Source organism: Cololabis saira, chromosome 24, assembly GCF_033807715.1.
Source record: "Cololabis saira isolate AMF1-May2022 chromosome 24, fColSai1.1, whole genome shotgun sequence".
NCBI lineage: Eukaryota > Metazoa > Chordata > Actinopteri > Beloniformes > Belonidae > Cololabis > Cololabis saira.
The window spans coordinates 22,514,838-22,526,937 of record NC_084610.1 but is presented as its reverse complement, the minus strand read 5'-3'; the positions used below and the strand labels follow the sequence as shown (position 1 = coordinate 22,526,937).

The window sequence follows — 12,100 nt, the reverse complement described above, 5'->3', positions numbered from 1 at the left end:
AGGTTCGTTGACGACGATATTTAGTCATGATTTTCATTGACGAAAGCAACTTTTCAACTTTACGAAAGCTCCTTCTCTCCAAAAAGACCTGCATCCAAACACGTCCCAGACATATGCACCAGCGATCTTTGGACAGTTGACGCCAAACATAGTGAAACAGCTGAGGGAACCTGTGCAGCACGGCGGTGGAGGGATCATGGTTTTCATGGTGTTGCCTTTGCATGAAATTAGCCAGAAAGAAAGAAAGAAAGAAAGAAAGAAAGAAAGAAAGAAAGAAAGAAAGAAAGAAAGAAAGAAAGAAAGAAAGAAAGAAAGAAAGAAAGAAAGAAAGAAAGAAAGAAAGAAAGAAAGAAAGAAAGAAATGAGCCTAAAAGAAAGAGAGAGAAAGAAAGAAAGAAAGAAATGAGCCTGAAAGAAAGAGAGAGAAAGAAAGAAAGAAAGAAATGAGCCTGAAAGAAAGAGAGAAAGAAAGAAAGAAAGAAATGAGCAAGAAAGAAAGAAAGAAAGAAAGAAAGAAAGAAATGAGCCTGAAAGAAAGAGAGAGAAAGAAAGAGAGAGAGAGAAAGAAAGAAAGAAAGAAAGAAAGAAAGAAAGAAAGAAAGAAAGAAATAAATGAGCCTGAAAGAAAGAAGGATAAATTCCCGTTGATACGTGTTTGTGTAACAAACATGGAGGATCTGAGTCATTCCAGTTTTGCAGTACAGGTGTAACTCATTTAATTGGTTTTTATTAATTCAATGTAATTGGTGTAGTTTAGTAGCATTTAGTATCTTTTAGAGCAGTGTTTTGGCTCCAAAGACTGAATGTGGTGATAGATTTATAGTTACAAAGGTGGAGATGAATTGGTATTTTTTTTATCGTCATTTTTATCGTTATCGGGATAAATGCCAGAAATTATCGTGATACATTTTTTAGTCCATACCGCCCATCCCTACCTGGGAACCATAAAATCCTCAGAATATCAGAACATTATAAAGTCAAGTGTGAAGCCATCTGACTAATAGCTGAACGCTCCAGATCTGTCTGGGTCCAGATCCCAACCGGACCAGAACACGGTGGTAAGAGGGCTGTGCATGAGTCCAGAACTGAACTACGACTGTAAAGAAACAAGCAGAAGTTAATCACCCCCCCCCTCCTGAAGTTCCTCCAACAAAACCAGAAACTGATGACTTTTACTGAGAATGTTACTAAACCTTATTACTGCAAAGTGTGGTTTTCCTGACTGCTGAGTCACGGTGTGGTTCCGAGTACTTCTGCATTTCTATGTTGTTCTGCTTGAGTTCTGCTGCTGCTCTGACGGGTTTGTCTCCCCCCCAGGTATCTGAAAGGGACTCTGGACCAGTACGTGGAGAGCGACTACACTCTCATCTACTTCCATCACGGGCTGACCAGCGAGAACAAACCCTCCCTCAGCTGGCTGCGGGACGCCTACAGGGAGTTCGACAGGAAGTGAGTCCAGGGTTGTTGGTGGTACCAGACGATAATGACCCACTAGTGGACCCAGTCCCTCAGATCCATCACCCGCCCTTAAAGCCCCTGGAGTGTTGACTCAGCCCGCCCCAACACCCCGGACCAGGGGCCGGATTCACCAATATGTTCTTAAGAACAATCTTAAGAAATGTCTTAAGATCTAAAATTAAGAAGTTCTTAAGTGCAATTCCTCAATATTTTCTTAAGAACTGTCATTTACTACAAATTTCTTATTTGTATTCTTATTTTTCCTACTTAAGAACTTCTTAAAATATGTCATGCACGCGCCAACAAACAACATTTATAGGTAGTTTGGTCTGAACCGTCAGTCACTCACTAAACATGGAGAAGGAGAGAAAGAGATGCAGGAACTTTTCAAGGTTATGGTGGATGAGATTAATGTGTGAAAAAAAAAATAACTACCACGCTAACTAACATGCTAACAAACAGTTAACAGGCTCTTTGTGTAATTAATTACAAAGTATATCATCAAACTATGACCTACTAGTCTAAACTTGTCTAAAATGTGTTGAAAAAGGTGATATTAGAGGCTTATTATTATTATTATTATTATTATTATTATTATTACCTTTTCACAGAAGACATTTTAAGACAGGTCATGGTTGTTTTAAAGTTTAGAAAAAAGTTGAACAAATTTGAGAACTTTTATTTCAAGAATACCATTTATTCTTAAGTTTTTTCTTAAGAAGAAACTTAAGAAGAAAGTTGAGAAAACACTTAGAACTTTTTTGAGAATATGCCGACTTCTCTTTTTTCTTCTTAAGACTGAACCTAAGAAAAAAATAACACTTAAGAAGATTTTTTTTCTTAAGAATGTTTTGTGAATCCGGCCCCAGGTTCCCCTCTGAGACGCTGCTTCATCAAATCAATATCAGACGGAGGATGAGACGATGCCGACCCAAATACTGATATATATGTTGTAAAACCCGACACTGGTGGCACCAGTCCAGGCCGGAGAGGAGACTCAGTCCTGCAGAGACTTCTCCCCCCGAACAGCTTCATGGATCTCTGCTGCCACCGTGTGGCGGTGTTGTGTATGACAGCTCCCAGCTCAGACTGATAAGAGGGGGTTTCAGCTTGGGCCTGGTCCATTTAAGCCGAACATACACTGGCCACGGTTACATGATGTTTTTTCTATTCGGAATTAATTATTCTGAATTAATAATTCAGAATTAAACTATTTTCCTTCGAGTTTACATGGAAATAGTAATTCCGAATTGAGGTTTACATGGAAAACACGTTTGATGGTCTTTCTCCAATTCCTCTCCAGGTCTGGGGGTTGGGAAGGTTCTGATTGGATAGGGGACGGACCGGAAGTTAAACTACTGGAAGAAAAACAAACTTAGCCGCTACAACTTTGAAAAGCTCACAATTTTGATGTTTCCTGTTTCCATCTGTTCTTTTAATTATTTCCAGGTCCTCCAAGCTATTTATTAAATAAATGGTCTCTGCTCTTGACCAGCGTTTACTGCTGCTGCATCTTGAAACTTTGTTTGGAAAACCAGCCCAGCAGGAATATAAGATCATGGAGACAGACGGGCGAGGGAACGAGCAGAAAGAAAGACCGGGATTCATTTAAAGTGGAATGAGTGTTTACATGATCTGGAATTATTCTATTCAGATTTAAAATCAGAATAAACCAGTCACTTACTTCAAAATTAAGTTTAATTCGGAATGGCCATTTTTCATTCGGAATTAGGTGTTTACATGGTAATTATTACTCATTTAAATCGGATTTAATTTTAATTCTGAATTAAAGAGGAATTAAACTTCCCGTGTAAACGCACTCATTGTCGGCTCGTTTTGAACCGATTTTCCAGTCGTGCGACTATTTTTTTGGATCGGGTCAGATTTCGACCCAATCGTTGGCCTTGTGCAGTAAACGTGGGGTAACGACGAGAGATTAACACCTCACGACGAGCTCACGATCACGAATCGTGTGCTGGCAAGAAAATCCGACGTGTTTGAAATCCTGGTTGCTCCTCGTGAAGGAATCGCTCAGTAGAATCAGCTGCAACTCCACTGGCCTCATCCTTTAGCAGAGAGCATGCGCAAACTCTAATAATTATTTTTATTTAATTATTTGTAGTTTAAAGTGTTGCAAATTCACATTATAAATCATGTTTTAATAGCAGCAGCAAGAAAACCAACAATAATAATAATAGTAGTAGGGGAAAACTCAGTTGCAGTCAGTCTCTTTTCGGCACAACACCTGTTATTAATAGAGGCCCAGTTTTAATTTGAGGAAATACAGTAGGTTGATATTTAAGTAGTAGTTATTAGCTAGTAGTTACTGTCCTTTACTATGGCCAGTAATTTATAATTAAATGTAGCACAACAGGAAGTCTTCCTCCTTGTTTTAACTCACCGTGTGTGTTTGCAGGTACAAGAAGAACATCAAGGCGCTGTACATCGTCCACCCAACCATGTTCATCAAGACGCTGCTGATTCTCTTCAAACCCATTATCAGGTGCTTTTATATAAATATACTATATATATAATGCAGTATGCTGTGACTTTCATGACCGTGCAGAACACACGGCCCAAGGTGTTTAATTTTATACCTTGTCTGCTGTATTTAGAGTACTATTTAGAGTAAAATCCGGGCGTTGAAGAGACCAGCTGATCAGGAGTATTTAACACGTTTGGGTACAGATCCTCAGCTCAACATTACTTTTATCATCATTACGTTTGAAATAGCATCTTTGTTTCTTTTTCACCTCGTTAGGAAACCTAAATGTTCCATTTCCCAACTTTCCCGGAGTCTGTTGCAAGAAAAATGGGGGAATATTGACAGGCGATAAAATATCTTAATTTATTACTGTTCTGAAGGATATCAGGCGTTCGTAGGTTTCGGTTCAACGGTAGTCGCAAACATTCACATCAGTGCAGCGTGGGAACGTCCCGTCCTGGAACAATAACTGCTCCGTCCTCACGGGCGGCGTTATCAGCTTCACTGATAAGAAATACCAGATAAGACGTGGCAATAATCAATAATCCAGCAGCAGGGGCTGCAGAGCCCCCTGCTGGAGGGTGGGGGTGTTTCTGTCAGACTGTTTCAGTTTTAGTTTTAGTCTTAGTCGAGTTTCAGTCGACTAAAAGTCTGAGCATTTTATTCTTATTTTAGTCAGAATTGTCCATTTTAGTCTAGTTTTAGTCAAAGATTGTATTTCGCCAAACCCATTTTACAATTCAAACAAGGTTATCTTATTATTATATTACTGTTACCGTATAGACTCAAGAATACATTCATTCCAGATACAGAAGACTCTCATTTGAGTTTACAACATATTTATTTTTCCACATTTCTCCCCGTCTTTTTCTTTTTCCACGACACAATTGGTTTTCTTTTCCATGTCTATGTAGGAAAGTGTATCCAAAGATGGTTCTTCTTCTTCTTCTCCCCCCCCAGAGCAGATCCCTGCGTTTCTCTATGTAACTTTGTTTTTAATTAACGTTAACTAGAGCTCTGCGTTAACGGCATCAGCCTCTAACTCTGCAGCTGCATCTTCTGGATCTGATTCCTGCTGCAGCAACTGGGATTGAGGACTAACGTCACCCAGAACTAAACCAGAGGAAACTTTAAAAAAATAAATGCTACCTAAAACTACTTACTACTACTTAGTAAATGAAGAAACTACTTAAAAAATGGACATTAAGGATCTTTGTTGGAACATTTCGTCTCGTTTTCTCGACAGTTTCTCTACACATTTTAGCAAAGTTTTTATTTTGTAATCTACATTTTAGTCTCATTTTTATTCGTCTACGATATTACATTATATATTTAATTATCGTTATCATCACCTGACCATTATTTTCATTGCGTCTCGTTTCGTTTTCCTCAGGTGATGAGGGTTCTTGACGCCAATATTTAGTCATAATTTTCATTGACGAAAGCAACTTTACTGGAGGACGCGCTGCTCCCACCTCCATTCACCTGCCACCTTCTCTCACGTCTCATTTCGTCATGAAGTTTCTGGAACATGTTACAGTTGCGATGTAGATGATGTTTAACATGAAGAAGAAACACGAGTAAACGATGCGTGGTGAATGACTGAAACTTACTACGTTTACATGCAGTCAAAATTTGGGTTATTGCTAATATTCTGGTTACTGAAACATTGGGAATATTCCGTTTACATGGTGATTAATCATTTGGGATATCTGGATCAAACCAGCGACGCACGGAGAACATCATGACGCAATTCCCGTCATTTCAGCTTCTTCTTCCTGTATCCAAATTCAAAACAAATGCTGCTTCAGCAACTTTTAGTAAATCTTCTATCCCGGTACTTTCTACCGTCTACAAATGCAGAAATGTTCATATCCTTCATTACATTTATGAAGTGATTAGTCTCCTCCTGGTCTTGTTTCTCCGTGTTTATAAGAACTTCCTGGACTCAAAAGACCAGGATTCCTTGTGAACAGAACATGTGCAGAAAACAAATTCCTGTTCCGTTTGATGGGGATATTCCGTTTGGCGTTTACATGACCCAATATTCAGTTAGAAAAGGAGTAACCCAGGGATCATATTCAGGTTTTAAAAACCCGAACATGAACAAATTCCGGTTATTCAAAGGGGTTATTGGTGTTTACATGGCCGTGCAAATTCGGGTTATTGCCAATATTCGGGTTTTAAAAGGGTTATTGATGCATGGAAACACAGTCACTGACTTGTGTCTGTTCTCCAGCTTCAAGTTTGGCAGGAAGATCAACTACGTGAGCTACCTGAGCGAGCTGGAGGACGTGGTGAAGTGTGACCAGCTGGTGATTCCCGCCCGCGTCCGAGAGTAAGAGCCGCTCACCTTTCTGTGACGCATGAATGCACTGGTTCTCCCGGAGCTGACGGTTCCATGTCCTCCCTCAGGTACGACAACAAGCTGAGGGCGTCCCTGAAACCGGCGGCCCAGCCGCCCATGTCCCCGCCCCGGAGCCCCCCCCTCCCCAGCCAGGTGTTCGGGCTGCCGCTGCCGCTGTGAGTGAAGAGTGACCGTCACGCCGTCACCAGAGGTTTGACTAGGACCAAAACGCCAACGCTCACCTGTGTTTGTCTGTTCCAGACTGAGAGAGAGGAGCCCAGACGGGGATCCAGTTCCCGTGGTGATGAGGGACACGATCGGCTTCCTGTCGGAGCAAGGTAACGCTCCGGAGCCCGTCTAAATATTGTAGTAATCGAGTATTGTACTGAAAATTCCATTGAGTAATCGGTAGGAATGGGAGATATTTTACCATTCACGATAAACCGTCAAAAAAATTCCCCACGGTAAGAAATTGTAAGGAAGGAAGGAAGGGAGAAAAGAAGGAAGGGAAGAAGGAAAGGGGAGAAGGAAGGGAGAAAAGAGGAAGGAAGGAAGGGAAAAAAGAAGGAAGGAAGGGAAAAAGGAAGGAAGGAAGGAAGGGAGAAGAGAAGGAAGGAAGGGAGGGAGAAAAAAAGGAAGGGAAGAAGGAAGGAGAGAGCAGGAGGAAAGAAGGAAGGAAAGGGGAGAAGGAAGGGAGAAAACAAGGAAAGGAGGAAGGAAGGAAGGAAGGAAGGAAAGAAGGAAGGAAGGGAGGGAGGGAGAGAGAAGGAAGGAAGGAAGGAAGGAAGGAAGGAAGGAAGGAAGGAAGGAAGGAAGGAAGGAAGGAAGGAAGGAAGGAAGGAAGGGAGAAAAGAGGAAGGGAGGAAGGAAGGAAGGGAAAAAGGAAGGAAGGAAAGGGGAGAAGGAAGGGAGAAAACAAGGAAAGGAGGGAGGAAGGAAGGAAGGGAGAAAACAAGGAAAGGAGGAAGGAAGGGAGGGAGGGAGGGAGAAAAGAAGGAAGGGAGGGAGAAAAGAGGAAGGAAGGAAGGAAGGAAGGTAGGAAGGAAGGAAGGTGTGTACTGATTTTCGTGCATGTACGTCAAACCGTATTGTGGGGCTTGAGGCACAAAGTTTTCTAGGGGGCGCTGTTGAGCCATTAGGCCACGCCCAATAATGTAAACCATTAAATATCACATTTTTCACCAGGCCTGGCTTGGTGCAAAATTTGGTGACTTTTGGGGCACGTTTAGGGGGAAAAAAGGCCCTCCTTTCGTCGGAAAAATAAAAAAAAAAACAAGGAAAAAATGTTTTTCCTACAGATACAATAGTACAATGTACATAAGATGTTAGATGTTTGGACATCACTAAGACTAAATTATATAATCCAGTATGTTCATGGCTGTGCATTTAAAAACCCTGAACTTACACCAGTCGACCAAATTCACTGCCTTCACTCAAAAAACTAAGGATCTTACCAAGAAATGTTCTTATTTCTAACCTAAAAATGCCATTACACCTGATAACACACATCACTTAAAAGGTTAGGTGTTTTTCCCACGTGTTTCAATTGAACTTTCATTTGTGTCAAGCAAAGTTTAAGTTCTAGTTAAGTTTTAAGTTAAAGTCTTGATGAGATTTTGAGTTTTGACAGTGTCCAAATACAATTCTGAGCCCTGCTGTATTGGAGCTCATTAGGCTCCAGTGCTGCTTGTTTTATCCATCAATGACTACAGAGCTAAAACTGAAAACTACCCAGTTAGCTTTATTACGTTTTTTTATTTTTCACCCTCATCTCTCTACAGCTCTGTGTTTTTACAACTTAAATGCGTTAGCCGCATCGACAGTCGTAATAATTAACAGAAACCTAGCCTTCCACAGGGCTAACGTTCTGTTATCAAGGTACCGTAAGGTTAATCTCATTAATTAGCGCTACATTAACTTAATTTTCCCGTGTCTGGGTGACGGTCCTCCGCTCTGGGAGTAAACAGGGTGTTGGTGGAGAAGCTGCAGCGTTGAGGACGGACTGTTGTGTATCAGCTCTGTCTTACAGTGAAACATGCAACAGTGTCGCCTTGGTTCCAGCTGGAAATGACCCACACTTTTGACATTTTCTGCCCTTTCTTTTAGTTAAAACCAAACATATCCACCGTCTCTTTCTTCTTCCTCTACGTGCGTGGCGTCAGCGCGTTGTGACGCATTAAACGTAGTCCGGGTGAAATACGATGCTTTGAGCTGCAAAATTAAACGATTCATCAACGCAGAAAAAAAGGCCTCGACAATTTTTTGTAATCGAAATACTCGAATTATTCGAGGAATCGTTTCAGTCCTACTTGTGTGACATCACACTATGGGCTCAAATTAAAGCCATAAATATTTTGTATCTGTAAATAAACTTTGTACTTGTAGAAATATTTTGTGCGTGTGCAAAAAATATTTGTACTTGCAAAAAATATTTGTACTTGTAGAAATATTTGTACTTGTAGAAATATTTTGTGCGTGTGCAAAAAATATTTGTACTTGCAAAAAATATTTGTACTTGTAGAAATATTTGTACTTGTAGAAATATTTTGTGCGTGTGCAAAAAATATTTGTACTTGCAAAAAATATTTGTACTTGTAGAAATATTTGTACTTGTAGAAATATTTTGTGCGTGTGCAAAAAATATTTGTACTTGCAAAAAATATTTGTACATGCAAAAAATATTTGTACATGCAAAAAATATTTATACTTGCAAAAAATATTTGTACTTGTACAAAATATTTTGTGCATGTGCAAAAAATATTTGTACTTGTAAAAAATATTTGTACTTGTAGACAAACTTTTTTTACAACTACGAATTATAATATAATTCGTAGTTGTAAAAAAAGTTTGTAGCTTTTGTAAAAAATGTTTTTAGCTTTGTATATCCAATGTTGCACACAGACAAATTAATTCCACAGCTACAAAAATGTTTTGCACACGCACAAAATATTTCTACAAGTACAAAGTATATTGTGTGTGTCGGCAGGTCTGGAGATGGAGGGGATCTTCAGGCGGTCGGCCAACGTGACCCTGGTGAAGGAGGTGCAGCAGCGCTACAACTCAGGTACGAGCCAGGTGGGGGAAGAGGAGGGAGCTGATGCTCCCACTCAGTCAAAGGATAGAGTTTAAAATCTTCCTGCTGGTCTACAAAGACCTGAATGGTCTTGGACCAGAATACATGTTTGATCTGTTAGTTCCTATGAAGCTATGAAAAAAAGGTCAAACATTTTTTTTAAAACTCCAGGAGCCACTAGGGCGGCGCTAAAGAGCTGCGGGTTGCCGACCCCCGTTCTATACAGATAAAGTTTCCTTGTGCGTCTCAGGCGGGCTGGTGAACTTCAGCGACATGGAGGACGTCCACCTGGCCGCCGTCATCCTGAAGACCTTCCTGCGGGAGCTGCCGGAGCCGCTGCTCACCTACCAGCTGTACAACGACGTGGTCAACTTCGCCTGTGAGTGTGTGTGTGTGTGTGTGAGTGTGTGTGTGGCTCTGCCTGACCTCTGTGACCTGTGACCTCTGACCGGTGCTTGTTTCCTCCCCAGCCGTGTCCAGTGACAGCCAGGTGGAGGCGCTGAAGGTTCTGGTGGAGTCGCTGCCGGAGGAAAACTACCAGTCTCTGCGGTACCTGGTCACCTTCCTGGCACAGGTGAGGGTGGTCTCTGCTCTTACTGCGTGCTGCCATCTTGAAACTTTGGCTGCGTCCGAAATTCCATACTTCCACCCTAATGAGTAGCAAAATGAGTATGCAAGATTTTTTAGTGCGTCTGAAACATTAGAATGTACTCAATAGTAGCTCTATCCATACTCATTCTGGAGAAATGTATTAGTGTGGATTGATGGACACTAGCTGAGCAGAAACTTCCCACAATGCAATGCAGCAGTGTTTGGTTGCTAAGTGATACATATATGTCATAAGTATAATAATATTATTATATAATATTAATATAATATTAGTATATAATAATATTATATAATGTCATCTTGTTTGGGCCAGAATAAACGGGAAACAGCGGAGCGGTTTCTGCTGCTGCTGCTGTTACCATGGTAACAGCTGCTACTGCTGCTGTGACACGTCACTTCCTCCCTACGGCAGGAAGTGACGTGTGCGCTCTTAATAGTACATCCCAATTAATGCACAGTGCACACTACTGATATTTACTCAAAAGTGTGTCAAACTTAAGTATACTTTTTAGTATATACTTTTTAGTACGGGATTTCGGACGCACCATTTGTTTGGAAAACCAGCCCAGCGCGGAATATAAGCGTCATGGAGACAGACGGGCGACGGAACGAGCAGAAAGAAAGACCGGAATTAATTTAAAGCAGAATGAGGCCACGTTTCCACATAGCCGGGTATTTACAAAAACGGATATTTCCCCCTCTACGTTTTGAAAAATTCCCTCATTTAGACGAACCTGCATAAATACGCTGTTAAGGTGCTATGAGCATCCAAACCTGCAGGGGGCAGTGTAACGAGAAGATAAAGTCATGCTAGCCAATCAGAATCCTGGAAAAAAACATCAACAAATGACACGTGTGAAGCCTGAATAATATGGTTCAGCGTTAAATCGACGGCGTAGCCTACGTACGTACGGTGTGCGTCGCCGCGTAGCCTACGCCGTAGCTCTGCGTTGGTGTAACGCGGAACCATAAATCAGCCTGGACTGCCAGTTACTTCCAAGACGGAATGAGAGTCTTTGGTTTGGAGTGACAGAGAAGTGGAGTTACTTTTAATTGTGACTTTAGAATATAAAACAGGTAAAATACAAGAAAATATTGACGGTTACAAACTAATTGTAAACACAGGTCGCACACATGACGCTGGTGACGTTTCTGTAGCATAATGTGACGTTCTGAAGCCTAAATCTCCGTTTCCCTCCGTTTACAAGCAAACGTGAAGACGGAGTTGTAGCAAATCTCCACTTTGGCCGGAGTTTTCAGAAATGATCATTTTTGGAGACTTTGAGCTTCGTTTTCGTGTAAACGAACGAACAAAACGCATGAAAACACCACAGTTTTTGCTCCGTGGAAACAGGGCCTTAGTGAATACATGATCGCGGAATTATTCTATTTGGATTTACGGTAAATCTTAATAAACCAGCCACTTACTTCGGAATTAAGTTTAATTCGGAATGGCCATTTTCATTAAGAATTAGGTGTTTTACATGGTAATTTTTACTCATTTTAAATCAGATTTAATTTTTAGTTCTGACTTAATTCTGAATGAAACTCCCCCTGTAACCTGATTCCTCGGTGGTTCCAGGTGTCGGCCAACAGCGAGGTGAACAAGATGACCAACAGCAACCTGGCCGTGGTGTTCGGGCCCAACCTGCTGTGGGGGCGGGACAACGCCATGTCGCTCAGCGCCATCGGACCCATCAACAACTTCACCAGAACCCTGCTGGACCAGCAGCACCTGGTCTTCGTCTGAGCCCCGACCGTCTCTCCCTACCCCCCCATCACCGCTCAAACCCCAGCAGCTGCTGACCAATCAGGACGAACCTGGACCAGTCACATCCTGTCCCTTCAGTGGGGGGGCGGCCCTTCCTCCCCCATGGTCATGTGACCCCCAGCATGTGGAAACATTCCTTAGACCCTTCAGCAGAACCACTGGGTCGGTACCCCAGAGGTGTTTTGCTGATTTAACCCCAAACTATTAGTATTAATGTTCTCTCTGCAGCCAAACTCTGCAAAAACTCCAAATCTTAACAAGAATATTTGTCTGATTTCTAGTTAAAATATCTCATTTTTAGTAAAAGAAAATCTCATTACACTTAAAACAAGACTTATCACTGGAAAAAACAACAAT

At 41.4% G+C, this 12,100-nt stretch overlaps 1 protein-coding gene across 1 annotated transcript in view; it reads left to right on the top strand.

Moving 5' to 3' along the window:
- The window catches only part of arhgap1 (Rho GTPase activating protein 1), a 28,938-nt gene extending 16,838 nt beyond the window's left edge, over positions 1-12,100 (top strand). The window contains exons 5-13 of the mRNA XM_061716005.1: positions 1,318-1,449; positions 3,875-3,961; positions 6,183-6,281; positions 6,359-6,466; positions 6,552-6,628; positions 9,277-9,354; positions 9,614-9,742; positions 9,834-9,937; positions 11,555-12,100. Of these exons, the coding sequence (XP_061571989.1) occupies positions 1,318-1,449; positions 3,875-3,961; positions 6,183-6,281; positions 6,359-6,466; positions 6,552-6,628; positions 9,277-9,354; positions 9,614-9,742; positions 9,834-9,937; positions 11,555-11,722 (982 nt within the window). The 3' untranslated portion in view covers positions 11,723-12,100. The remainder of the gene's footprint in view (positions 1-1,317; positions 1,450-3,874; positions 3,962-6,182; positions 6,282-6,358; positions 6,467-6,551; positions 6,629-9,276; positions 9,355-9,613; positions 9,743-9,833; positions 9,938-11,554) is intronic.